The 25,242-nt window shown below is 54.2% G+C and overlaps 1 protein-coding gene across 6 annotated transcripts; it reads right to left on the reverse strand.

Annotated features, from left to right (window-relative positions):
• Positions 1-1,059: 1,059 nt before the first annotated feature.
• On the reverse strand, positions 1,060-25,053 carry Adamts10 (ADAM metallopeptidase with thrombospondin type 1 motif 10). Of its 6 annotated transcripts, XM_070002431.1 has the most exons (26): positions 24,874-25,053; positions 22,241-22,348; positions 20,671-20,855; positions 19,743-20,089; positions 18,235-18,391; positions 17,138-17,355; positions 15,504-15,587; positions 15,244-15,389; positions 14,587-14,630; positions 14,358-14,463; positions 14,117-14,263; positions 13,808-13,949; positions 11,653-11,760; positions 11,123-11,268; positions 10,961-11,024; positions 9,507-9,609; positions 9,122-9,255; positions 8,838-8,961; positions 7,280-7,360; positions 7,027-7,190; positions 6,749-6,875; positions 6,525-6,654; positions 4,844-5,048; positions 4,284-4,460; positions 4,032-4,191; positions 1,060-1,798 (listed from the first exon to the last, which is right to left on the reverse strand). In XM_070002431.1, the coding sequence occupies exons 3-26, from the start codon at positions 20,756-20,758 to the stop codon at positions 1,689-1,691; spliced, it is 3,312 nt and encodes a 1,103-aa protein (XP_069858532.1). In that variant the 5' UTR covers positions 20,759-20,855; positions 22,241-22,348; positions 24,874-25,053; the 3' UTR covers positions 1,060-1,688. The 6 variants fall into 6 exon arrangements, 5 of the variants coding, with proteins under 5 accessions (XP_069858532.1, XP_069858533.1, XP_069858534.1 ...); XM_070002432.1 differs by lacking the exon at positions 24,874-25,053 and having other exon boundaries at positions 22,241-22,444; XR_011367872.1 differs by lacking the exons at positions 1,060-1,798; positions 4,032-4,191 and having other exon boundaries at positions 4,376-4,460; positions 6,525-6,650.
• Positions 25,054-25,242: the final 189 nt, after the last annotated feature.

Here is a 25,242-nt window from a genome sequence, read left to right on the forward strand (position 1 = left end):
TCTGGGAAAGGTAAGGGATCAGACAGGAGTGGGGGTGGGGGTGGGGGGGTGGGGCCAGAAGCCAAATGCACCTAGAAGTTCTCAAAACGTTCTGTGCCACGCCTAGATTTCATCACCTGACAGCTTGGTTCCCCCATCTCCTCAGTGTAAAACATCGACTCCCAGCAGCACCCTGCCTGACTTAAGATCACACCAGACCACACAGGATTCTTCCATTGGCATTTGAGGAAATGGCAGTGCCAAGAGGCTATCACCTTCCCAAGCCACTCGGCCAGATGTTCTTGTTACCTTGGGCTGGACCTATGCACATCCTAACAGGTGCTGCAGCGGGCGCCCCCTGGTGGCCATGTGAGGGTGGAACCTGTGTCTCCTTGTGGATCCAGAGCAGGTTTGCTGTAGGGACATCAAACTACAGGCAGGACCCCACTTTGCTGGCTTTGCCTTCCACAAGAAGCTGCATTTTTGTCTTAAAATGGCCGTGTTTTTTTTGGTCCGGTCGTGGGGCCTGAACTCTGGGCCTGTGTGCTGTCCCACAGCTGTTCAGCTCAAGGCTAGCACTCAACCATTTGAGCCACAGTGCCACTTCCAGCTTTTTTCTGCTTATGTGGTGCTGAGGAATTGAACCCAGGGCCTCATGCATGCAAGGCAAGCACTCTACCACTGAGCCACCTTCCCAGCTCATGGCCATGTTCTTGTCTCTGTTGGCTCAAGTCCTCTCTGGCAGCTAGGATAACTTTTTTGTTTGTTTTTTGATGCTAGTCCTGTGACTTAAACTCAGGTCCCTTGCATTCGACCTTAGCTTCTTCAGTCAAGGCTGGCACTCTCTGTGGGCCATAGTTCCACTTCTATCCTTCTGCTGGCTCATTGGAAACCAGTCTCTGGAATTTGTCTGTCTGAGCTGGCTTTGAACCATGACCTTCAGGTCTCAGCCACCTGAATAGCTGGGATTACAGGTGTGAGCTACTAATGCCTTGAGGAGCTGTGGTCTTTTCTGGCCCCAGGGCAGGCGCTGGAAGGGACTCAGCCACACACACACTCACTCACACTCACAGAAATCTATTTAAGACAGAACTTTATTGATGTAGGGTTTCCTGCGAGGAGCGTGGGCCCCAGGGTGAGGCCTTGTGACCGGTATGATGGGGGTGGCTTGGATGTTGGGGTCCCCCCATGGATCAGTGAGAGCAGAGGTTAGGGTGAATCTTCCCCCTGGTCGGTTTTGGGAGAGGGTATCACGGAGGTGGTGCTAGGTCCTGTCCCCCTTAGCAAGCCTGGATCCCCACCAGCTCAGAGTGGGAGGGAGTTAGACAGTGCTGGGGGGAGGGTGCTGGTAGCCCCCTCTCCCACTCCCACTCTTCACAGTACATATTTCGATCAGAGGGTAGGGGAGGGGACTCCTTAAGGGTGGGTGCAAATGGTGCTGGGACAAATAGGTACCCCCTTCCTTAAATCCATCCCTGAAGAGGGGGGGGGTCTGGTTATGAACTGGACAAGGGACTTTAGAGGGACTGGGGAGGGGGTAGCCAGCTCCTCTTCATCCCCTAACCAGAGGCCCTGTAGGGGTTCCCAATAAATAAGTTCCAGCTCCATGTCACCCTTCACTCCCAGCTCCCGCCCTCTGGGACCCTCTCTGGTTGGGGTTCCCCCTCAGCCTGCGGCTCCACGACGGCTCCAGGTACCGCGCGCCCCCACTAGCGGCCCTGGCAGGTTTTGCAACACATCTGGCGGAAGTAGGCTCGGCTGCAGAACTGGAATTTGAGCACCAGGGGGCAGTATGCAACCTTGTTCACATCCTTGCACTCTGCAGGAGAGAAGGAGCCATCAGTTTTCAGTGCCTCACCCAGCCACGTTCTACTGAACCAGTGACTTTGCTTTTCTGTGCTGGGTTTCCTCAACTGTCAAGGGAGGCTTATAACTCCTGTCATTAGGCTATTTTCAGCATGGAGAGAGCTCAGGATTATCCATGAAAAAAAATCTTTCCTATTCACTCAGTTGAAATGGGGCTGGCCTCCAATCATAATTTTTCATTGCTGGGTCTCCTGGGTAGCTAGAATGACAGGCATGAATCATAGCCTTGTCTTTTTAAAAAACTGATGTTAAACTCAGGGCTTCACACATTTGCTGAGCTTGCTTGCTTCACGGATAGTCTATTACTTGAGCCACATCTCCAGCCCAGCTTTTTTTTTTTGTCGGCCGTGGGGCTTGAACTCTGGGCCTGGGCGCTGTCCTTCAGCTCTTCAGCTCAAGGCGAGCGCTCTACCACTTGAGCTACAGCGCCACTTCCGGTTTTCTGGTGGTTAGTTGGAGATAGGAGTCTCACGGTCTCTCCTGCCCGGGCTGGCTTTGAACCACGATCCTCAGATCTCAGCCTCCTGAGTAGCTAGGATTACAGGCGTGAGCCACCAGAGCCCGGCTCCAGCCCAGCTTTTTGCTGGTTATTTTGGAGATGGGAGTCTTTGAACTTTGACCCTCTGGAACTCAGCCTCCTGAATAGCTAGGACCGCAAGTGTGAGCCACCACACCCATGTCATAACTGACATCTTGATCCCTGGTTGTATTCACATATTCAACAGTGTATGTTCATGATTACAATAAAGAGTGCTTACCAGCTTGTGATGTCTGTGGTTTCCAATAGATCTTGTGTGTGTGTGTGTGTGTGTGTGTGTGTGTGTGTGTGTGTGTGTGTGTGTGTGTGTGTGTGTGTGTGTGCCTATCCTAGGGTTTGAACTCAGAGCCTGGGCACTGTCCCTAAGCTTTTTGTTGTTGTTGTTGAAGGCTAGTACTCTACCACTTGAGCCACAGCTCCACTTTGTAGCTTTTTGGTGATTAATTGGAGATAAGTCTCCCAGAGTTTTTTGCACAGGCTGGCTTGGAACTGTGATTCTCAGATCCAGCCTCCTGAGTAGCTAGAATTACAGGTGTGAGCCACTAGCACTTGGTCATCCAGAGGATCATTTTTATTCTACCCTTAAAGTGGTACCTCCTTCTGAGTGAGTCTATTACTTACCCCCCTTGATAAGATGAAGAAACTGAGGCACAAGAGTGAAAGGTAGTCCCAAACACATCATCCATTGCTCTTTATGAAAAGACAAATTTATAGCTGGGCATAATGGCATACACCTGTAATCTCAGCACTTGGGAGTCTGAGCAGGATGATTGCTTGAGCCTAGAAGTCTGGGTCCAGCCTGGCCATCATAACAAGATCAATTTAAAAAGGGCAGTGGTTCTCAAGGGGCCATGGAGCATGGGGTGACATCTGCAGGCATTTTTAGTCTTAACTGGGGTAAAGTTGCCATTGGCACTGATTCTGTACAGGACAGAATCTTATGATTCTGTCTCAAGAGTGCTTGAGGCTGATAAACTGATTTAAAGTACAAAGTGCCAGGTGCTGGTGGCTAATGCCTGTAACTCTATTTAGGCTGAGATTTGAGGATCACCATTTGAAGCCTGCGAGGTCAGGGAAATCCATGAGACTCTTATATCCAGTTAATTGGTTTGTAAGGAATTGCAGGAGAGATGGCACACATATCATCTTGCCATATCAAGGGAAAAATGTCATCATTGTCTTGATAGTTAAACGTGTTTTGTTGGGAATATGATTTTTCTGTTTCTGTGCCATGCTCTAGTAGGTTGATTCAGTAATAAATCTGGGGAAAGTTTTGTTTGAAAGAAAAAAAGTTTGGTTGTGTGCTAAAATAAAACAACTTTGTTGTTAAAAAAAATAAACAAAAACAAACAACAGCTCAAGGATAAGCTGGGTTCTGGTGGCTCACGCCTGTCATCCTAGCTACTCAGGAGGCTGAGATCTGAGGATCTCGGTTCAAAGCCAGCCCAGGCAGGAAAGGCCATGAGACTCTTATCTCCAATAAACTACCAGAAAACCGGAAGTGGCTCTGTGGCTCAAGCGGTAGAGCACTCGTCTTGGACAGAGACAGGCAACCTGGGAGACCTGGCTTGTGTTTCCAGATGTTTCCAGAAGTCCTCTCCACCTGGAGCCCTCCACCCACTCCGCGGGGTGCTTGTGACCCACATACCTTCGGGGCCATCCCCGGGGGGCACAGGGTCGCACTTGGCCTCGCACTGCTGGGTGGTGGGCGGCCGCAGGGCCTCGGCGCAGTCCCGGGACGGCTGGCCGGTGTGGCCGGTGCAGCGCACGGCGCGCTGCTGCTGGCCCAGGCCGCACTGCGCGGAGCACTGTGGGGAGGAGTCCCTGAGCTCGCCCCAGCCCGGGACTCCCCCCTCCCTCCTCCCTGGGTGTGTGTGTAGGGGGGGGGACGCCCACCTACCTCGCCCCACTCGCTGGCCACCCAGCGGGCCGGGGGGCAGCGGCGGAGGTTGCAGCGCATGGTGGCGGGGGGCTTGGCTGCGGGTGGGCACTGCGCGGGCGGCAGCGTGGCGCGGTGGTCCGCGCTCTTGCAGAGAACCACGCGGTGCCGGAGGCCCGGGCCACAACTCGGGGTGCACTGTGGTTGGAGGAGGGGGGTGTCTCAGACTGGAGCGCAGGCCCCGTGGGGTGGGAAGGTAATGGAAACACAAGGAGGCCCCCATCCCCTAAGCTAGCATGATGGCAGAGGGGACCCCATGATGTTCACGCCTCACGTGGATTCCCCAATTCTCATCCTGCCCTCCCTCAGGGCTCACACAGATGGCAGAGGGGACCCCCCCCACTGTGGTTCCCCCCCAGAGGGTTCCCCAATTCTCATTCTTTCCTCCCTCAGGGCTCACACAAATGGCAGAGGGGACCCCCCCCCGCCACGGCGGCCTCCCCTCCAAGGGGTTCATCAGTCACCGTCCTCCCCATCCTCACCCACCACACCCGAAGAGGGCGGGCTAGGTGTGTGCTGACCTCAGACCAGTCCAGGGCTGACCACTCGGGCGGGCACGTGGGGCCCTGGCACGCCTCTAGCACCGGGGGGCGTGGCTGCGGGCACGCGCTGTCATCCAGCGACTTCTCCTCCACGGCGGACACGCGGCGCTGGCACACCACCGAGCGGCTGCGCACGCCCGCATCGCAGCTGCGGCTGCACCGCGTCCAGTTCCCCACCACCCAGCTGTGGGGGCACCGCAGGGGTCAGGGCCCGGCACCCCAAGCTGGGAGTTGGGGTGTTACTTTCTCCTAACTCTTCCCAGGTGAACCAGCACTGGGTAAGGAGCACCCAACCAGAGAGCAGGTTCAGCTGGGTGTGGAGGCTCACGCCTGTAATCCCAGCTACTCAGGAGGCTGAGATCTGAGGATCCTGGTTCCAAGCCCTCTGGGTCAGTGAGATTCTTCTCTCCAACTAACCAGCAAAAAAAAAAGTCAGGAATAGAGCTCAAGTGGTAGAACACTAGCCTTAATTGAAAGACTAAAGGACAGCAACCAGGCCCAGTACTGTCATTGGGGGGTGGGGAGAATGAGGGCTGATTCCTAGGACTATTAGCTTGATTATTCCTTGACTGTTAGCATGAATTCTGGCTCTAGGACCATCTAGCCTGGCCTTTACCCTGGGAAACATTATGACCTTGACCCCATGAACTCCATAACATTGAGTTGTTTATTTAGCTCACACTGAGAGTTGAACTCAACCTCAGGTTCTGGCCTGGCCTTTTCTGCTCAAGGTTGGTGTTCTACCACTTGAGCCACAGTTCTACTTCCAGTTTTTTTGCTGGTTAATTAGACATAAGAGTCTTATGGGCTTTTTTTCCCTACTTTGACTGCCTTTGAACCTCCATCTTCAGAGCTCAGCCTCCAGAGTAGCTAGGATTACAGGTGTGAGCCACCAGTGCCTGGTGAACATTATAACTTAAAAATTATTTTGTCTGTACTGAGGTTTGAATTCAGTGTCTTGTGCAGGTACTCTACCACTTGAGCCACACCCCCAACTCTGGAGTCATGCCTGTGTGTGTGTGTGTGTGTGTGTGTGTGTGTGTGTGTTTTCTGGTCCTAAGTCTTGAACTCAGGGCCTGGGCACTGTCCTTAAGCTTTTTGGCTTAAGAATGGCCAGTCTACTACTCGATCCACAGCTCCAGTTGTAGCTTTTTGGTGGTTAATTGGTAAGAAGAATCTCATGACCTTTCCTGCCTGGGCTGGTTTCAAAATATGATCCTCAGATCTCAGCCTCCTGAGTAGTTAGGATGACAGGACAAAGGATGAGCCATGGACAAAGCATTTTTTTTTTTTGCCAGTCCTGGGGCTTGAACTCAGGGCCTGGGCACTGTCCCTAAGCTTCTTTTGCTAGCACTCTACCACTTGAGCCATAGCATCATTTCCAGCTTTTTCTGTTTCTGTGGTACTGAGGAATGGAACCCAGAGCTTCATGCATGCTCGGCAAGCACTCTACCACTAAGCCACCTTCCCAGTCCCAGACAAAGCATTGTTGTCTGCAGCCAGCCTTGGACTGCGAGCCTCCTACCTCCAGTGTAGCTGGGATGACAGTCCCCTTGTCACTCGCCAGACCACAGCACCTCACTGCAGTGCCCAGCCTCGTCTCCCAGTTCTGTGCCCCATCTTTCCTAGGGGACATCCTCACCCCACCCTAGGCACTCACTCAGGTGGGCAGGGCTCCGTGTTGCAAGCGCGCTGCCTCTTGGGCAGTTTGCTGTGGGCGCTGCAGTAGTGGTGGGCAACGGTGGAGCGGTCCAGCTGGTTCCGGCACTCCACCACCTGCACCTGGCTGCCTGGGGGAGGGGAGGGGCTCGCTCAGCCCGGGGCCAGCCCACAGCACCAGAGGCAGGTGTCCACTGCCCACCCCTGAGCCTGCCCTGGCCTCACCGCCTGCACACTGGGCTGAGCACTTGGTCCAGGGCGCGTAGTGCCAAGAGTAGGGGGGCAGGGTGTCCCGGGCGATGGGCGCGTTGAAGCGGTAGCGAAGGGCGGGAAGCTCTTTCCGAGCCAGCACCTGGGGTGGGTGGGTGGGTAGATGGGTGAGAGGGGAAGGTGAGGAGCAGCCAATGAAAAACGTCTCCCAGAGTCTCCATCCCTCAACAAAAAAGAAAAAGAAAAAGAAAAAGATGCTCAGGTCCTCCTGTATCTTGCCCACATCTTGTTACCATGACAACAAGTGACGCATTAATGGGTCCCAGGGCTTCAAGGCTCTGGGCCTGGTCTGGTCCCTGACGCAAGTGAAAAGTGGTTCCGGCTAGGGGCAGGCGATGAGGCTGGGGAGTCCCCGGCAGGCCCTCCAGCAACAGGGACTCCTGGTCTCCCTTTAGAGCTGGGGGATGGCACAGGGGTCAGGAATGAGTCACAGTGAACCCTCCAACCCCATCAGATCTGCAGTCCTTACCCACCCCCATTGCTTACCCAGGTGACTGAGGGACAGGTTCAGGTCCAGGAGGAAAATGTGGACTGACCCTTTGGGGATCCAGACGACATCCTCATACCCTGGATGGGGGAAGCTCAGATGTTACCCACTATGCTGGTCCCCCACAATCCACCTGCCCCCAACCTTTAGGCTTTTGATAATTATTACAGCTATTACCCTGTTACAGAAGATAGCCACGGGACCACGGGAAATGCATGTCTTATAGATCAGAAATGGAGGCTCTGTGGCTAGGTGGGATTTGAACTACAACTTTTTCACTGCGTTACCAACCACCTACCTCCTCCCTAAGAAGCAAGGCTGGGCAGAGGTAGCGGGGAAGGGCGCCAAGGTGTCTTTGACCTACTGGGGCTTGAAATCAGAGCCTCATGCTGTTTGCTTAGGTTTCTTGCTCAAGGCTGGTACTCTACCACTTGAGCCCTACCTCCACTGCCAGCCTTTTGCTGGTTTCTTTCCCAAAGGCCGGCTTTGAACTGTGATCCTCAGATCCCAGCTTCCTCAGCAGCTAGGATGACAGGTGTGAGCCACCTGTGCCTCTTATATTATTCTTATTCTTCTTTCCTTTCCTTCCCTTTCTCTCTATTTTGCTTTAATTATTTTTCAGATAAACTCCCTTTTTGCCTGGGCTGGCCTAGGACCAAGATCCTTCTACCTAGGCCTTCTTCAGAGTTGGGATCACGAGCCATGAAGCACTCTAGCTGGCTTGTTGGTTGAAATGAGATCTTACGTACTTTTTTCCCCTCTAAACCCCGGCTGGCCTCACATCACGATCCTCTAGAGCTCACACTCCCAAGTAACTGAGGTTACAGATGAGCACTCCATCCCATCTTTTCTTTATCCTCATTATTCTCCCTAACTCTGGCCCATCTGTAGAATATCATTCTCCACAAAGCTATTTGGTTCTTTAAAAAACCCAATCAAGTTCTGCCTGGGGAATGACACCCACATTCTAAGACCCACACCCAGCAGTCCGTGTGCAATCCCTGCTGACTCCTGACTTGCTCTTACCATCCCTTCAACAGCACCCCAGCCTCGCCAGCCTTTTGGATGCTTCCCGAACTCCCCAATCGCCTCAATCCCTGGGCCCAGCCCAAGCTGGGAAGGGGGTTCTCCACACCTTCCAGTGTCCCGCTCCCAAGGAAGACTTCCCCTGCTGGCACACTGAGTCCCCTAGCCCCTTTGGCTCACAGGAGGCATAGTAAACCCCTTCTCACCCATCCTGACACCCCAAGGATGGTGGAGGGCAAGAGCTGAGCTTGCCTTGTCTTCATTATCTAAATGACCAAGATCTAGGCAAACGGGACCCACACCAGTACCTCAGGCCCTTCCGCCTCCTGTTTTGAGGGCATTTTTGTCCCCATCTCCCAACAATAGGACTTTTGGGGACCCCTAATACCCAACCTCTAAGCCTAATTCAAGATTCCACAGAAAGGCTGGAATCTATAGAATTACTTCATCTTGACTACTGTGGTAGGCCAACCCTGACTCGAGCCACCAGGCCCTCGTGTGGCATGTGGGAGGGGAACGGGGGACCCTGACCTGCCCCAGGCAAGGCTGGGCTGAAGACGCCCTCGATGGTCTCGCAGGAACTGCCATCACCTCCACATACTCGGCACTTGTCCTCCCTCAGGTCAGAGCCCAGGACTCGGTCACAGCCCACGTGCTACAAGGGAAAGGTGGTGGTGCTGGTGTGTGTGTGTGTGTGTGTGTGTGTGTGTGTGTGTGTGTGTGTGTGTGTGTGTGTGTGTGTGTGTGTGTGTGTGTGTGTGTGTGTATTTTGGAGATGCCCAACCCCTCTCCTTCTCCTGGGCATCTCCACTTACCTTGCACTCACCGCTGACACAAATGTCCACCGTGTCTGGGCGGCAGGGTGTCCCGTCCACCACGGCCGCCGCTCTCTCCGTGTAAAAGTTGAAACCCTCTGCTAGGCAAGTCAGGGAACAGGCCTTCACGCCCCCTGGGGGGCATAGACCAATCAGACCTGGGGCCAGGCCACCCCTGGAAGTCCCTGTCTATTTCATAGGAAGAATCGAGGCTAAGGACAGACCCGAGACCCAATACCAAGGCTGGGGTGGGTGGAGGATACATCCAGCCAGCCACCATTCACCACAACCTGGGCATGCTTTCCTTGGGAAGAACCTTGGCATGCTGGATGCTTCCCATAGCTTCCCTTCACCACCCCTAAACCCTCAGGGGCTCCCTGCTCACCCCCTCGGTATGTCTTCCATGTGTAGAATTTTCCACGGAAAGGGATACTGTCAAACTCAGAACACTGCATTTCCCTGAAATCCTGGGAGCCAGGAGGACAGTCCTGGGGAGGGGAGAGGGAAGAAATTGGGGCACAGAAGAGATGCTGAGCTTGGCACGGATCAGATGGAGGCAGAGAGACTAGGGAGGAGGCTGCCATGGTCCAGGACAGACTTGATGGTGACCCATGCTAGATGTCCAGGTGATGGAAGCAGATGACCCATTCGAGGCTAGGGGTGATGACTGGGTTCTTCATGAATGAGAACACATAGACCCCCAGAGACATGACTCTTCAGGTGGTAGTGGGGAGGGAAGAAAGGCCACTGCACCCTCCAAACTCTTTGTGCTGTCTGAGCATCCTCTCCTCCTCCTGTAAGCCTCTGGCTTACTTGTGTTTATCTAAAACTTTCTATACATGAGACTCAGCTATGGGCATCGCGTTAGAAAGGAATAGAAGAGAAAATTCCAGAGAGAAGCAAAGATGGTCACTCCTGGTAAGATATAGGCACAAACAGAAGCAAAAAAGAAGAAAGAGAGCAAGAAGCAAACAAGCCAGCCAGGCTCCAGGTCTGGAGAGAGGAGGGTCAGTCAAGTTGGGGGGGGGGAGGGAGGGATGACAACAAGGGGACAGGGGCTTGGCTTTGGGGGAAGTTGGGCTGTGAAGGAAGAGCCACACACTGGAATGGATCTAGGGTATGAGGACAGAACAATTATTTTGGGGGGGGGAGGGCAAGCAAGGAACATTCCTCTAGTAAAAGAATGTAAAGACTAGAGGTAGAGCTGGGTTCGGGTACTCATGCCTATAATCCTAGACACACAGGAGGCTGAGATTTGAGATTTGTGGTTTGAAGGTAGCTGGCAGGAAAGTTTATGACATATTTTTTTGTGTGTGTTGGTCGTGGGGCTTGAACTCTGGTCCTAGGCCCTGTTCCTCAGCTCAAGGTGAGTGCTCTACCACTTGAGCCACTGCACCACTTCCAGTTTTCTGGGAGGTTCTCGGGAGAGAAGAGTCTCATGGACTTTCCTAACCGGGCTGGCTTTGAACCATGAGACTCAGAGCTCAGCTTCCTGAGTAGCTAGGATTACAGGTGTGAGCCACTGGTGCCTAGCTAGTTTATGACACTTTTATCTCCAATTAACCAGTAAAAAGCTGGAAGTGGAGCTGTGACTCAAGTGGTAGAACACCAACCTTCAGCCAAAAAGCTTAGGGCAGAAGCCGAAATTCAAGCTCCAGTACCACCCTCCCCCTCACCCCACCAAAACAACAACAGCAACAACAAAAAACAACAACTACTGGAGGAAAGGGGTAGCTGGAGAGAGACCCAAGCTTGGGGAGGAAATGGGTGGAGAGGAACAGGGTCGGGTAAGGTTGGGGCAGGAATTCAGGAAGCGGTTTGGGGTGACTGGGATCTCACCTCGGTGTTGCAGGAGCGGTGGCGCCGCCTCTCCCCTAGACAGTACTTGCCCCCGATGGTTGGCCTGGAAGTGGGGGAGACCCGAAAAAGATGGTGTGTGTGTGTGGGGAGGACAATAGGGTTGGGGGGGAGCATCTCACCAGCTCTTTCCTGAGGACTGACCTGGGGCTGTCACAGTGGCGGCTGGACGTGGACACACCGCCGCCGCACGTCCTGCTGCAGTCACCCCACGGGGCCCAGGGGCCCCAGGCCCCGTCTACGCCCTCCGGTCGCGATCCGAAGGGGACACACACCCGCTTGTAGCACCACTGGGCAACAGGGGTGGGGGAAACGGGATGGGGAGCTCAGGGTCCGTCGCCCTCTTCCGCCCCCAGCTGCAGTCTCTCTGGACGAGGCCGGGTGGACAGAGGTATGGGGTCTAAGGACTTTGGGGATCGGCTGGAGCATCAAGGCACAGCCAGGAAGCCGCCACCACCAGAGGTGCGGCAGGAGTGAGCGGTGAGGGGCGTGGCTTGAGTGAGCGGGGGCGTGGCCTCGGGCCCGGGACGAGCGAGCGGCGCCGAGGGGCGTGGCTTCGAAATCGGGAAGGGCAAACCAGGACAAGATCCACAAATGGGGGCGTGGTCAAAGCAAAGGGAACCTCTTACGCGCAGGGGGCGTGGCCCCGAGCCGAAGGCGGGGCCCGCGCTCACCCCCTTGTCGATGGTGTGCGTCTGGCACAGCGTGCCTTCGGCGGCCGGGATGCTGTTGGTGATGCACCGGTTGCTCTTGCTGAGACACCATAGCTCGCTGCAGACCTCCTGCGGGCCAAGGCGCCCGCTCAGGCTCGACCCTCCACACCCCAGTCCTTGGGAGCTGCCTCTCTTGCTCGAAAGGACTCAGTGCTATCCTGGGTCCCCTTTGGACTTGTCTGCCAACAATCTATGCTTTGCGGAGCCCCTTGGTATACCATGGATCAATCCTCTGGGTGATCTTACTTGCATTTTTATCAAGGTTCAGAGAGGCAAGGCCTTCTAACTAAAAGCCACACTGCAACTAAGGGGCAGCCTGTAGTCTAGTCCAGATCTTCAAAGTGGGATGCTGGCTAAAGCCCCTTAGTGCCTTCTAAAACTCGGACCTGCTGTGGGAAGGGACAGGAAGGAGTCTCACTTCCTTTTCGAACGGGCTAAACAGTGCAGGAGAGATCAGGGGCCTATTCAGACCTTGGCAACCCTGGTCCATGGCAGGAAGCTGCACTAATCTCAGGCGATCACTGTGATCTTTTGGCTCTAGGTACTATCACCAGCGATCACTGTGACCTTTTAGCTCTAGGTACTATCACCAGAGAGAACCAATCAGCACTAGGTTGTAGCCAGATCTTACCTCTTCCACCCTGCCCTATGCTCTCAGGATCTTTCTTCTGAGGAGAGCTCTTTGAACCCAAATGCTTCCAAACTTTGCAGGTTTGGCATTGAACTAATCAGTGGCTGTAAGGGACACTTGTAGGGCTAGTTGCTATTCAGATAGGGTTTTGCATTTTCTCCCTAGGGTTGGCCTCAGACCTCAATCCTCCTATCTATGGCTTCTGGTATCTTAGGCAAAACCACCATGCTCAATCTTATTGACTGGGATCTGGCAACTTTTTGTCTTGGGCTAGTCTTGAACCACTATTCTTCCAATCTTTACAGGTGTGAGCCACCATGCGTGACAGTGAGTGAGGTGAAGTGAGGGCCTGGTTTCTATATTATCTTGGACATATCCTTTCTCTGGAAGGTGTAGAGAACTGGGTAAGACCAGGACACACTAAGACTGAATCTGAAAGGACTCAAAAAGTGGTATTCAAAAGCTGGGCGCTGGTGGCTCATGCCTGTAATCCTAGCTACTCAGGAGGCTGAGATCTGAGGATCATGGTTCAAAGCCAGCCTGGGCAAGAAGATCCGTGAGACCCTTATCTCCAGTTAACCACCAGAAAACTGGAAGTGATGCTGTGGCTCACGTGGGAGTGCTTGCCTTAAGCTGAGGAGCTGAAGGGCAGTGCCCAGGCCCAGAGTTCAAGCCCCACAACGGACACAGGGGGAAAACAAAAAAGAAAAAGAAAAAAGTGGAATTCAGGAATGGAGAGAGGCGGGCAGAGGAGATGCTGAACTCTTGACAGTCAAAGCAGAAGGACATCAAGTTACCAGCTTCCTGGGTCCCCCCCCCCATAAACTTTTAGGGTAGTAGTGGGGATTGAATTTAGGGCCTAGACCAAACGCTCCCTCAGGCCTTTTTTGCTTTAGTTTGATTTTCATATAGTCTTCTCTTTGCCAAGTATGCCAAACTCAGCCTCAACTTGTGATCCTCCTAACTCCACTTCGCCAAGCAGGTGAGACTACAGGTGTTCACTACCACATCCTGCTCCGAGCTCACTTCTTGATGCACAGACCAAAGAGTTTTGGGCATCTGAACCTCAGGAAACAGCAAAGAACATTCAGGAAACTCACAGCCTGTCCAAAGACCAGAGCCAGGAGACCTTGTGAACCAGTCAGTAGGGGACACGGGGAGTGAAGACAGTCCCTGGAAGGTTCTCTTCGATTTGTTGCCAAGTAAAGTAGATGGCTCATTCCCAAGGAAACCATTAACACCAAGCAAGGATATTTAGTTAAAAACTGCCCAGTGAGAGGTCTTGGGACAGACGGCAAGATGCCCATCCCCAGCCAGGGATCTCATTTCTGGCTAGTTGGGGGACATCTGTATACCCCATATACTTCATTCCTCCTAGCTCCTCACCTCACCCCCACTTCTTGGCTTTCCCACCCCACTTTCCCAGTGGGGACCCTCTGCAAACCCCTCCCCTCCCAGGAAGGAAAGCAGGAAGGCTCTCTCTACCCCGTATTTACACTGACGCGATTTGACTCCGTGCTGGAACCGACATTGCTCGTCGGCATCATAGGCTTGGCCGGGGGCCACAGTTGGGTACACGAAGTCCTGTCTGGGGGGGCGGTTGTTCAAGCAGAGCCCCAGGCCCGAACTGTGGCGACAAGAAAGGAGCTGTCATTCCAACACCTCAGGGAGCCCCTTAGCTTGGGTAGACATTTTGAGGGGGGGCTGCAGCCCTGATTTCCACAGGCCCCATCCCCACTGTGATTGTGGCCCTTCCCCTCCCCCGCAGTAGGACTGGGCTGGGTCCATCCTCACTCCAGGAAGCTGGTGATATAGTCCCGGCTGCAGGATGACCACACGAATGGGTTGGTTTTCATGGTAATGTGGGCGGCCATGAGCTTTGCTGGATCTTGGCCCCTGGCGCCACAGCTGTTCCCCACACCGTCGTGGTTCATGCCGAATCTGGAGAGAGGGGTGTCGGCTCTGCCAGACGTTGAGGGGACCCTCCCCCCGCAATGCCTCCTGTCCTCCCCCCTCCTGTGTCCCCCGGCCTCACGTGTGCCCGATCTCGTGAGCAATGGTGAAGGCGGTGGCCAGGCCGATGTCCTCATTGATACTGCAGCTCCTTTCCCGTTCGCACATCCCACCCACGGGGGCCAGGCCTAGGGAATGGCCACGGGGGAGGGGTCTCAGGGGGAGCGTCGTAGCCCCAATCACCCCGCCAGGGCTCACCCCAGGGTCGAAGCCACCCTCACAGGTGTCCGGAACCTTTCGGACCCCAGTACCTAATGTGCCGCACGGTTTGCTCTTATAGATGCAGATGTCATAGCTGTGGAGAGAAGGGGGGGCGCAGTGAGAGGGGTGGCCCGTCTCCCCCTGTGGATGTTGCCATGCCCAGCTCTCGGGGCCATCCTGCCTAGGAGGTGATACCTGCTTCTTTCCCCAAACCACATGCTATGCCCCAGCTGGAGACAATCAGCTGGCCTTGGGGAGGCGAGGGTTCTAGTTAAAGGAGTGACTGAATGAACTGAATGAAGAAATGGGACAGCTGCAGGAGCGAATGGGAGAGGGGCTGACAGAATGGGTGAATGGTGAGCAGCTGAATAAATGGGAGCGTGCCTGAATGGAAGAATGAATGGGTATGAATGAACGAAGAAGTGCATGAATGGCAGAGTGACTGAATGAAAGGAATGGCAAGTGAGTGAATAAATGAGAGCGCAAATACATGAATGGGAGAATGGCGGCTTGGATGAATAGGAAAGTGAGTGACTCCATAGTTAGGGCCTAAACGATCCAACTCTGCCCTCCTCCCTCCTCACATATCCGGGTTCCCAGCCCCTCCCCTAACCTCCATCAGCAGATGTGACCCTCGTTTGGACCCTGGTGGTCCCTGGACCCCGGTGGTTTCTGAGCCCAAAGCCTGGAGCCCTCCCGGCCCTCACCGCGTGATCAGCACTGCCGTGTCGTGGTTGGCCATGCCGTTCTCTGGAATGGCATTGCCGTGGCCACTGTGGTTCACAATGGACTTCTGCCACTTGCAGAAGCTGTCGAGGGACTTCCCAGCGTGGTGGGTGATGTCTAGGGTGGGCTGAGGATGGGCAGAGAGAGGTGCGTGGGTGCCCTGTCAGCCTGGACAGCTCCTGTGAGGTGGGCAAGGCCCTCCACCCTGCGCTCCCCCTCCCCCGCCCCAGCAACCCCTCACCTGGTCCTCAGTGAGCAGAATGAGGCGAGTTACCAGGATGTTAACGATGCTGCCCAGACTTGAGTCCTGGAAAAGTTTAGCAACCTGACCTCCAAGAAACAAGAGAAACCGAGTCTTAAGAGGAGCCCAGGGATGGGAATGTGGCTCAGGGGTAGAGCTCCTGCTTAGCATGCATGAATCCCTAGGTTCAATTCCTCAGTACCACATAAACAAAAAAGGCTGGATGTGGCGCTGTGGCTCAAGTGGTAGAGTGCTAGCCTTGAGCAAAAGAAGCTCAGGGATAGTGCTTAGGCTCTGAGTTCAAGCTCCAAGAGCCCAGATTAAAGATCAGGAACAATACCAGCACTATGAGCTGGCTTTAATTGAGCACCTACTGGATGCTGTACCACACAGCCTATGGCCTGTATCCTCTCCCAGGTATGCTCCATTTGCACCCTTACTTTGCAGACCAGAGATCGGAAAGGGCAGCACACACATACACAGAGTGGTGTCATGAAAGCTGGATCTCGGTGGCTCATTCCTGTAATCCTGAGTAGGAGGCTGAGATCTGAGGATCGAGGTTGGAAGTCAACCTGGGCAGGAAAGTCCATGAGATTCTTTTTTTCTTTTTTTTTGGTGTGGTCGTGGGGTTTGAACTCTGGGCCTGGGCGCTGTCCCTCAGCTCTTCAGCTAAAGGCTAGTGCTCTACCACTTGAGCCACAGCAACACTTCTGGCTTTTTCTGCTTATGTGGTGCTGAGGAATCGAACCCAGGGCCTCAGGCATGCAAGGCAAGCACTCTACCACTGAGCCACCTTCCCAGCCCTCCATGAGATTCTTAAATCTCCAATGAATCACCAGAAAACTAGAAGTGGTGCAGTGGCTCAAAGTGGTAGAGCGCTAGCCTTGAGTTTGAAAAAGCTCAGGGACAGTGCCCAGGCCCTGGGTTCAAGTCCCATGACTGACATTAAAAAAAAAAAAAAAGTGGGAACTGGGGAAACAGCATGTTTCTTTCCAGCTGTCCTGAGTCGGTTTATCATTGATCTGTCTACTTGACCTCTGACCCCTGCTCACCCCTCTGGCTGCTGTGTCTTTGCACAGAGGTTGATGGAAGGGTGTCCATCGGACATCACTCCACAGGTTTCTGAGGCACCCAGGTAAGCTGTGGGCACAGGAGGGAGGGCAGAAGTGGTGGCAGGGAGAAGGGTAAGCATGGGCATAGATGATGCAGAAAAGGCTGGGCAGGGGTTGTGGAGTCCTGGGCTGACACTGTCCTGTCTGGAACCCTCCAAGAACTCTGGCAAGTTTTAGATAATGTGGCAAGTCCAAGAAAAAGGGAGGCAGATCACAGACAAGACACAATGTGACCAGAAGCAAATGTTCAATCTCTACTTTCAAATAGCTGGGATTATAGGCATGCGCCACCACGCTCGGCCTGAATCTATCTTGCCATATCCTCATTTTACAGATGGGTAAAAGTCAAGGCCCAGAGGGGCAGCACCTTGCTTAGAAGCAAACAAAAAAGTTTCAGGCTGAAATTTGTAAGTCCAGGCTGGCTGCCTAGCCGGTCTCTCTGTAGAACCCCTCTGGACCCAAGTGGTGTTTTAGGGACCTGCTCTCTTCCCCTGACCTCTGCAGGAAGGGGGAGGCACTTACAATGTTCATGATGGCCAGCACGTACTGTTCCACGTCTCGGCGGCCATGGTAGGCTACCACCATCTTGTCAGCCACGACGAGGGTCTCCACGTAGCGCTCTCGGCTGACTGAGCGCTTCAGGCCGGGCTGGCCTCGCTCCGTTTCATTCCCCAGGGGCCGGGCGGGCGGTGGCTTCAGGGTGCGCAGCCACCATGGCCGACCTTTCCATGCTTTCTCATCTGGGGGAAGCCAGTGATGCAGCTGAGCTCTCCCCCTCCCCCCACAGTGCTGGCGGGGCCCGGAGATGCCCAACACGGCCTTCCTTACTGCAGCTGAGAAGGGGCTGACTGCAAATTAGCCTGTCTCCTGTCAAACCATCAGCTCCAGTATCGCCCAGATGTCCGACTGGACACCATATCTGCCCCTTGGCCAAGCTGCCTGGCTGAACAGCTGCCACTCCAGTTGCCATTCCAGACTTCCTGTCCCCCAATGCCCTGATGGATTGTGGGAGTTCGCTCCTTCCTTCCTTCCTTCCTTCCTTCCTTCCTTCCTTCCTTCCTCCCTTCCTTCCCTCCTTCCCTTCCTCCTCCCTCCGTCGTCTTTCTTTTGTGCCAGTAACTAGGACTGGAACTCAGGGCCTCACACTCTTGCTCAGCTTTTTCACTCAAGGCTGGCGCTCTACCACTTGAGTCACAGCACCACTTCCATTCTTTTGCTGGTTAGTTGGAGATAAGAGTCTTACAGTCTTTCCTATCCAAACTGACTTTAAACTGTTGCTCCTCAGACCTCAGCCTGCTGAAGAGCTGGAATTATAGGCGTGAGCTACTGCTGCCTAGCTTGCTCTTCCCTTCCCTCCCTATCCTTAAGATCTCAGCCTCCTGAGTATCTGGGATTCCAGGCTCACTGTTGACTTTCCTGGGGCTGGGGGTGGTGGTGGTGGTAATCTGTGATGTAATTAAGCCTCAGTGCTATGGGGCTCAGCGCTGCTGCTGTTCCTGACTTTATGCAGGTGCAATTCCCAAGTGACATCTCTGGATCTATCTCTGTCCCTCTGGTAGCTGACCGCCTCTGGGAAGGGTGTGGTGCCACCTCTTGCCTACCCTGAGAGACAGGCTCACCTCTCACTCCACAGGCTGTGTCCAGATGGGGGTGGCGCAGGGAAGAACGTTTGTATACCACATGCGGGCCGCTTTCCTCTGGTCCGCGGGCCCCCCTGGCACCCCCTCGCAGGGGCTCGATCAGGTATTCCTCCTCATCTGCCACAATCAGGCCATGCTGTGGTGGGAGAGAAAGCTCAGCTCCGTTCCTGCTTCCTTAGAACTCTACAGTCTCACCTCTGTCTTTTGTCTTTTTTTCTTTTTTTGGCAGGGGTTGGGGGCATCCCAGACGAGGACTTGAACTCTGTACTTGATGCTTTTGCTCACTGGCTGGCGCTTTACCCACTGAGCCATGCCTCCAACCTCATGTTGTTTTGGTGGTTCTGGGGATTCGAACACAGGGCTTCAAGCTCTGCTAGGCTGGTGCAATATGGCCCAGACATCCCTCCAGTGATGTTTTTCACTGGTTCGTTTTAGATGAGGGTCTTGATTCCCACTTGGCTGTATACCTGTGATCTGCCTCCGACAGACTTATCCTCAGCGGGGTTACAGGCATGCTACCATATCCAGGTTCCCTCCACAGAGATGGAAGTCTCTCAGACTTATCTGCCTGGTCTGGCCTGGTGCCTTGATCATCCCAAATCTCAACCTCCCATATAGCTTGGGATGACAGCATGTGTGACCCTGGGAGCAGTTATGGATTGATAAGGAAGTCTCACAAAATTTTCCTCCTCAGGCTGGCCTTGAATTGCAATCCTCCCAATCTCAGCCTCCCAAATAGCTCAGATTACAGGTATGCACCAGTTACCTGCCTCATTCCTTCTATTTTACTGGGTTTATTTTATTATGCCTTTTCTAATTTCTTGGGATGTTTATCTATTTTGCCTATTTTTGTGCTGGCACTGGGGCTTAATCTCAAGGCCACAGCAATGCTCTTTAGTCAAGGCTGGTACTCTGCCACCTGAGCCACAGCTTCACTTCTGTGGTTTTAGTGGTTAATTGCAGATAAAAGTTTCATGGACTTTCCTGTGGGGCTGGCTTTGAACTGAGATTCTCAGTTCCTGAGTAGTTAAGATTATAGGCATGAACCACTGGAACCCAACATTTTCCGGTAAGTACTGCTTTAGCTGCATTTCAAAAAGTACTGATTAGCTCAAAATACTTTAAGTAGGTCCTGTTAAGAGTCCTTTGCTGACTTCTATCTTTTCTTTTTTTGCTGGTCCTAGGGCTTGAACTCAAGGCCTGGGTGTTGTTCTTGAGCTTCTTTTACACAAGGATAGCTCTCTATCCTTTGAGCAACAGCTCCACTTCTGGCTTTCTTGGAAGTTTAGTGGAATTAAGTCTGGACTTTCTTGCCTGGCCTGCCTTTTAACCTCCACCCTCAGATCTCAGCTTGCTAGGATTACAGGTGTGAACCACTTGCAACTGGTTCTGGTATCTATTTAGAAATGTTTTATCTTAACTGCCCACACTGTGAGCAGCCGCCGCCGCCCCCCCCCCCCCCCAGCTTCCCAGAATCCTCAGCTTACCAGGCCCCCACAGGTGCTGATGGCCACATGGGAGCTGCTGGCCTGGCCTTGTAGGTGGCCGGCATAGAGGCAGTGGGCCCGGGCAGCCCTCTGCCAGGCCAGGCCCTCCCGGGTCCAGTACTCCACAGAGACGTGCCCTGCCAGCAGACGGGGGCTGTGGGTCAGATTCAGCAGGAAGTGGGTGCTGGGTGCGGCCACCTTGTAGAAGAGGCGGGACTCAGCTGCGGCTCCCGTGCCCCGGCGCTGCCTCGGTTGGGCACGGGGAGAGAAAGCCAGCAGTGCCCCGTTGTGGTCCACACGGGTGGGGAAGGCGATCTCATAGCTCTCCAGGCTGGACAGGAACTCATCTGTGGGTGAGCATCAGAAATCTGGAGTGCACCCTGGTCTGGGGCAGATAATACTGGCCTTACCAACCCCAGACCCAAGTCACCGATGGCAAGGCTCGGCCTAAATGACCCCAGCTTTCATCCATGACACACCCATCCTACCCCGTTCCCCTGACCCATTTATGGTAAGATCAGAATTTGAACTCACAGCTGTGCATTTGCCAGGCAGGTGCTCTACTACTTGAACCATGCCTCCAGCTTTTTTTGTTCTAGTTGTTTTTCAAACAAGGTGTTGATTTGAGATCCAGCTGACCTGGATGGCAAGCTTCCTGCTGATACTTGCCAAATAGCTGGGATGGTGGGCTCCTGCTCAAAGCTCAGCTTTTATTGTTTGAAGTAGGGTCTCCAGAACTTGTTTCTTTCTTTTTTTTTTTTTTTTTTTTTTTTTGCCCAAGGCTTACCTTGAACTTTGAGCCTCCATATGTCTTCCCTAGGGTTACAGGCTATACTTGTAAGTTGCTTCAACCCTTTTTGTCTTGAGTCCTAACTGACTTCTTTAACATCCTTCTCCCTCCCCACTGCCATCCTTGGACAGCGCCTACCTTGAGATCGAAAGGCCTGTGTGAATTTGAATGTGAGGCCCAGCCCCAGGGCAACGGCCCAGCGGAGGATCTGGTAGGCGGGAGCCATAGGGGCTACGTGTCCACATGTCTCTCCCAGCCCCGGCTGCTGGCAGCCCCCACAGTGCTGCCCACTTGTTCACAGCCTGGGCAGCATCACCGGGTTCCTGGGGGGGGGCAGGTAGAGAGAAGAGGGAGCCTGGTCAGAAGAAGGACCTGCCTGGCATAACCAACACAAGATCCCTTTACCTGACTGATCAGGTGATGGGGGATGCAGTGGGGAGACCTACAGCCCCTCAGATGACCAGAACACTTCCCTCATGAATAAGGAGGTTGCGTCCTGCTCTGGAACGGGACTGTCAGGGGCTGAGACACTGTGGCCACCTACCACGTGCCAGTGTGTGGCTCACAAGTTTCCCAGATTAACGGAGAAGACCCCACTTTCTTCTCCCTTTGTAGAAGGAGAGTGGGTGATGATAAAAAGATTGAAGGTCACGTGGCCACCAAGACTGGAAACCAGATTCAATGACTGGGCTGGGGGCGGGGAGGCGGGGACAGAAGCTGCACACCACAGGGGTACAGCTTTTCCTGAGAGACACCGTCACGTGGCCACCCTGGACTGAGAGTTGCGTGGCAGCAAAGGGAAGAAATCAATTGGGAGAGAATCTCTGCAAGGGTAAAGGGCTTGGAGGGAGACAGGGAGGGGCCTGGCAGGGGGCCCAGGGGCTGGGGTAGGACGGGAATGGGGGGGGTGTGAAGAATGGGAAGGTTGGCAAAGTACGCTTGAAGACAGGGGTGATGGTCAGTGTGAAATTCTGACCCAGACTAAATAGCGAAGGCAAGTATGGAGGTCCTCCAGCCCCCATCCTGGGTGGGGGAACACCCTATACCACACACTAAATGGGGCAGGAAACTCCCAATATGGTGGTCCTTGTTCCTGAGGCCTCTTGTCCCTCCCTCCTCCATTTCTAGCCTGGCTCCTGATCCTGCATCGCCAGGTTCTGGGCTGTTCTGGGGCTTGTGGCTCAGGCCAGCCGGTTGGTTGCAGACATGACTTTGGGCCACAACCTTGTGCCAAGGCCTCCTTCCCCCCTTCCCTCTTCCTCTGTATGATCACACACTCTCTTGTTTTCTTTGTGGTCCAGCCAAGTCTGAGAGCCGGTCCTCAAACAGGGCCGCAAGGGAGGGAAGCCAGGTTTCTTTGCGATGTGCATGTAGAAGGCCCACATTCCTCTCTTGGGCTTGGATTCCTCCACTCATGGGCAGCTTACTCCCACACATTTTGACTCCCTGCTATCCCAGTCAGTGAGGGTAATGTCCATTTTTTTTTTTTTTTGGCCAGCCCTGGGGCTTGAACTCAGGGCCTAGGTACTGTCCCTGAGCTTCTTTTGCTCAAGGCTAGCACTCAATGACTTGAACCACAGCACCACTTCTGGCTTTTTCTGTGCATGTGTGGTCCTGAGGAATGGAACCCAGGGCTTCATGCATACTAGGCGAGCACTCTACCACTAAGCCACCTTCCCATCTCTCATTTTTCTTTTTTAAAAATTACCTTAGGGTAGCTTCAGTTGGTGGCGTGGTGTTCAAACCTTGCAGGGTAGATCCTTCCCTGCAGTGTACACTTGGGCTCGTGGGCCTTTCTGGGCCTCAGTTGCCTTTTCTGTAGAGCCAGGGCAGGGAGACGGGCAAAGAGAGGGACAAAGAGGAATCAGGCTAGGATGCATCAGGAGATCAGACATGCTCAACCAGATCTGGACTCGAGATTCTTCCAGGATGGGCTCTTCTAACTGCCTCTTGCCTTAACTCCCACCCCTTACCCAAAGGGGCAGCACCCCACTATCCCCATCCCTCCCCGCCCCTGCCCCTCTGCCCCTCCCACACTGCCAGTGACTTTCTTAGTCCTGGCTATCTTTTTTTTGTTTTGGTGCCAGTCCTGAGGTTTGAACTCAGTGCCTGTTGCTGTGGCTGAGGGTTTTTTTGTTTGTTTGTTTTTCTCTCAAAGCTAGCATTCTACCACAGTTCCACTATTGTGTGGGGTTTTTTTTTGGTTAGTTAGCAAGTTGGAAAGAAGAATCTCAAGAACTTTCCTGCCCAGGCTGGCTTCAAACCATGGTCCTCAAATCTCAGCATCCTAAGTAGATAGGATTATATGTGTGAGCCACCCAGTGCTGGCCTGGCTATCATTTTTGGGTCTCTCATCCTGGCCCCCAAATAGTCCTTCCAGCCCTTTACCATTGTCCCTGGAGGCTCCTAACAGTGACTTTTAGCTCAAATAAGGTGGGGGGGGGCAGGACACAGCATGGATGGGAAGAGGGAGGGGACTTACCCCTCCCACAGGGGTGGGGTGGGGTCTGCAGGAGGCCCCTAGGTATCAGGGTGAAGGCAAGAGTTCCAAAAAAAATGATCCGCTGAGAAGGTGGCTCAGTGGTAGAGCGCTTGCCTTGCATGCATGAGGCCCTGGGTTCGATTCCTCAGTACCACATAAGCAGAAAAAAAAAGCCGGAAGTGGCGCTGTGGCTCAAGTGGTAGAGCGCTAGCCTTGAGCTGAAGAGCTGAGGGACAGCGCCCAGGCCCAGAATTCAGGCCCACGACTGAACCCCCCCCCAAAAAAAAAGTTACCAAAAAACCCCTAATGGGGTATCAGTGATGAGGGACCCATGGGTGATGTCAGGAGATTTCAAAGAGAAGGTTAAGGAGAGATATATACTGTGGTGTGTATGTGTAGTATGTGTACTGTATATATACATGTGTGTGACCTGGTGTGTGTGTGTATGTGTACGCTCGGTTAGGTTATTTTCCACATACCTCTTCTAGAAGGAGTAGGGAGGCCGGCAGCCTGGGGGAGGGGGCAGGCCCACAGGAGGAAGTGCCTCCCGGAAACCGGGGCTCCATCCCCTCCCAGGGATCCTGGGGGGACCCACAGGCCTCCGGGCCTCTCTGTGGAGCCCAGGGGAGCTCTGGGCTCTGTGCATCTGGCTGGGCAGTCCCTGGCCAGAAAGCAGACAAAGGCTCCGTCGCCAGTCTGCCTGCCAGCCGGCCGGCCTGCAGGAAGGAGGGCTGGGGTGCCCCCCCCCCAAGAAGCTGCTAATTAAAGGCCAGGGTTGACCACTGGAGACAGACAGAGTCTCCGTGACCAAGTCAGGGGAAGTGGGCGGCGCCACTGGTTCACCCAGACACAAACACACTGGCAGGGAAACCCCCCTCCTAAGTTCCAGAGTGACCCCCACCTGTACAGCCTGAAGGCCTGGTGCCCCATGAAAAGACCCTCTCAGCTTGGATACACAGACACCTACACTCTTAAGTGTGTGCAGACACACTTACTTGCACATGGATACACAACTCACAAACCCAGAAATCCCAAATACACACAGCTCGGGCCTACTCTCACACAGAAAACACAGCGACACAGACCCACAAAACACATACAAAATCACAAACAGCAGACTAGACACAAGCTCACATGTCCTCCAAACCCTGACCTTCCCCAACACATGCACACACACACACACACACGGCCATTTGCACACTTGCTACATTCAACAGGCACATACAGAGACAGACACACACACTGGCTTACACTCAGGCAAACACAATCACACACACTCAGATTTGGATACACAAAGCCAGGGCAAGCAGATGTACATATGCAGGTGCACAACCATCTGCATATACGTGGATGGCCGCACACACCACAACACACATAGATGCACACACCACACAAACAAGCAGATACAGACACCCAGACATACACACCCAGACACTCACAGGCACAGATGACCCACACTCACACTCAAGAAAGTCCCATATACACACCTAGAGAGCCATCCAGACACATACACACAGGCCCACACAAGCACACATACACACTCACTCCCCCATTTGTGGGTAACAAAACACCCACATATGCACGCACAGACAAAAACACCTAGACACACACATGTGCATGCACACTCACTCGACACACACCCAGACACACCCAGATGCACAGCAGCACACACATACATACTCAGCTCCCCACCCCCAGGCAGACACACAAAAACATCCAGACACACGTACACAGGCAGACACACCCAGACACACACTTACACACGCAGCCACTCACAGACACTCGGGCAGCGCAGAGCCCCGCACAGCCCGACCATCCGTGCACCCCGCACACTAGGGGACTTGGGGACCTTTACGCACCGCTCGGCCTGGCTCGCGGCGGGACAGTCGGGTGCGCGGGCCCCGCGGCCCCGCGGTCCGCCGCAGACGCGCTCAGCCCCGCCGGCCCGGCCGTGGGATGGGGGTCGGCGCGCCCGGGGCCTGGGGTCCGCGCTGGCCGCCGCCGTCTGGCCGGCGCGCTGGGCGGAGGGCGGAGGGCGAGGGCGGAGGGAGGGCGCGCGGCGGCGTGGCCGGGGGAGGGGGCGCGGGGCCCGCACTTCCTGAGCCGCCCGCCAGGGTTATTAAAAAAAAAAAACCCAAATCGCAGGGCCAGAAACCCCGCCCGCCGCCGCCGCCGCCGCCGCCGCCGCCGGCCCGGGCTAAAGGCTGGACCCCAGCCGGGGACCCCGG

This window comes from Dipodomys merriami, unplaced genomic scaffold (genome assembly GCF_024711535.1).
Source record: "Dipodomys merriami isolate MVZ:Mamm:240054 unplaced genomic scaffold, mDipMer1.0.p SCAF_6, whole genome shotgun sequence".
Taxonomy (NCBI): domain Eukaryota; kingdom Metazoa; phylum Chordata; class Mammalia; order Rodentia; family Heteromyidae; genus Dipodomys; species Dipodomys merriami.

Coding starts and splice junctions, on each gene's coding strand:
- Adamts10 (XM_070002431.1), bottom strand. CDS start 20,758: ATGGCTCCCGCCTACCAGATCCTCCGCTGGGCCGTTGCCCTGGGGCTG. Junction 14,264..14,357: donor GCTCACGAGATCGGGCACAC/GTGAGGCCGGGG, acceptor CCCTCTCTCCAG/ATTCGGCATGAACCACGACG. Junction 6,876..7,026: donor ATGCGTCACTTGTTGTCATG/GTAACAAGATGT, acceptor CACCCACCCCAG/GTGCTGGCTCGGAAAGAGCT.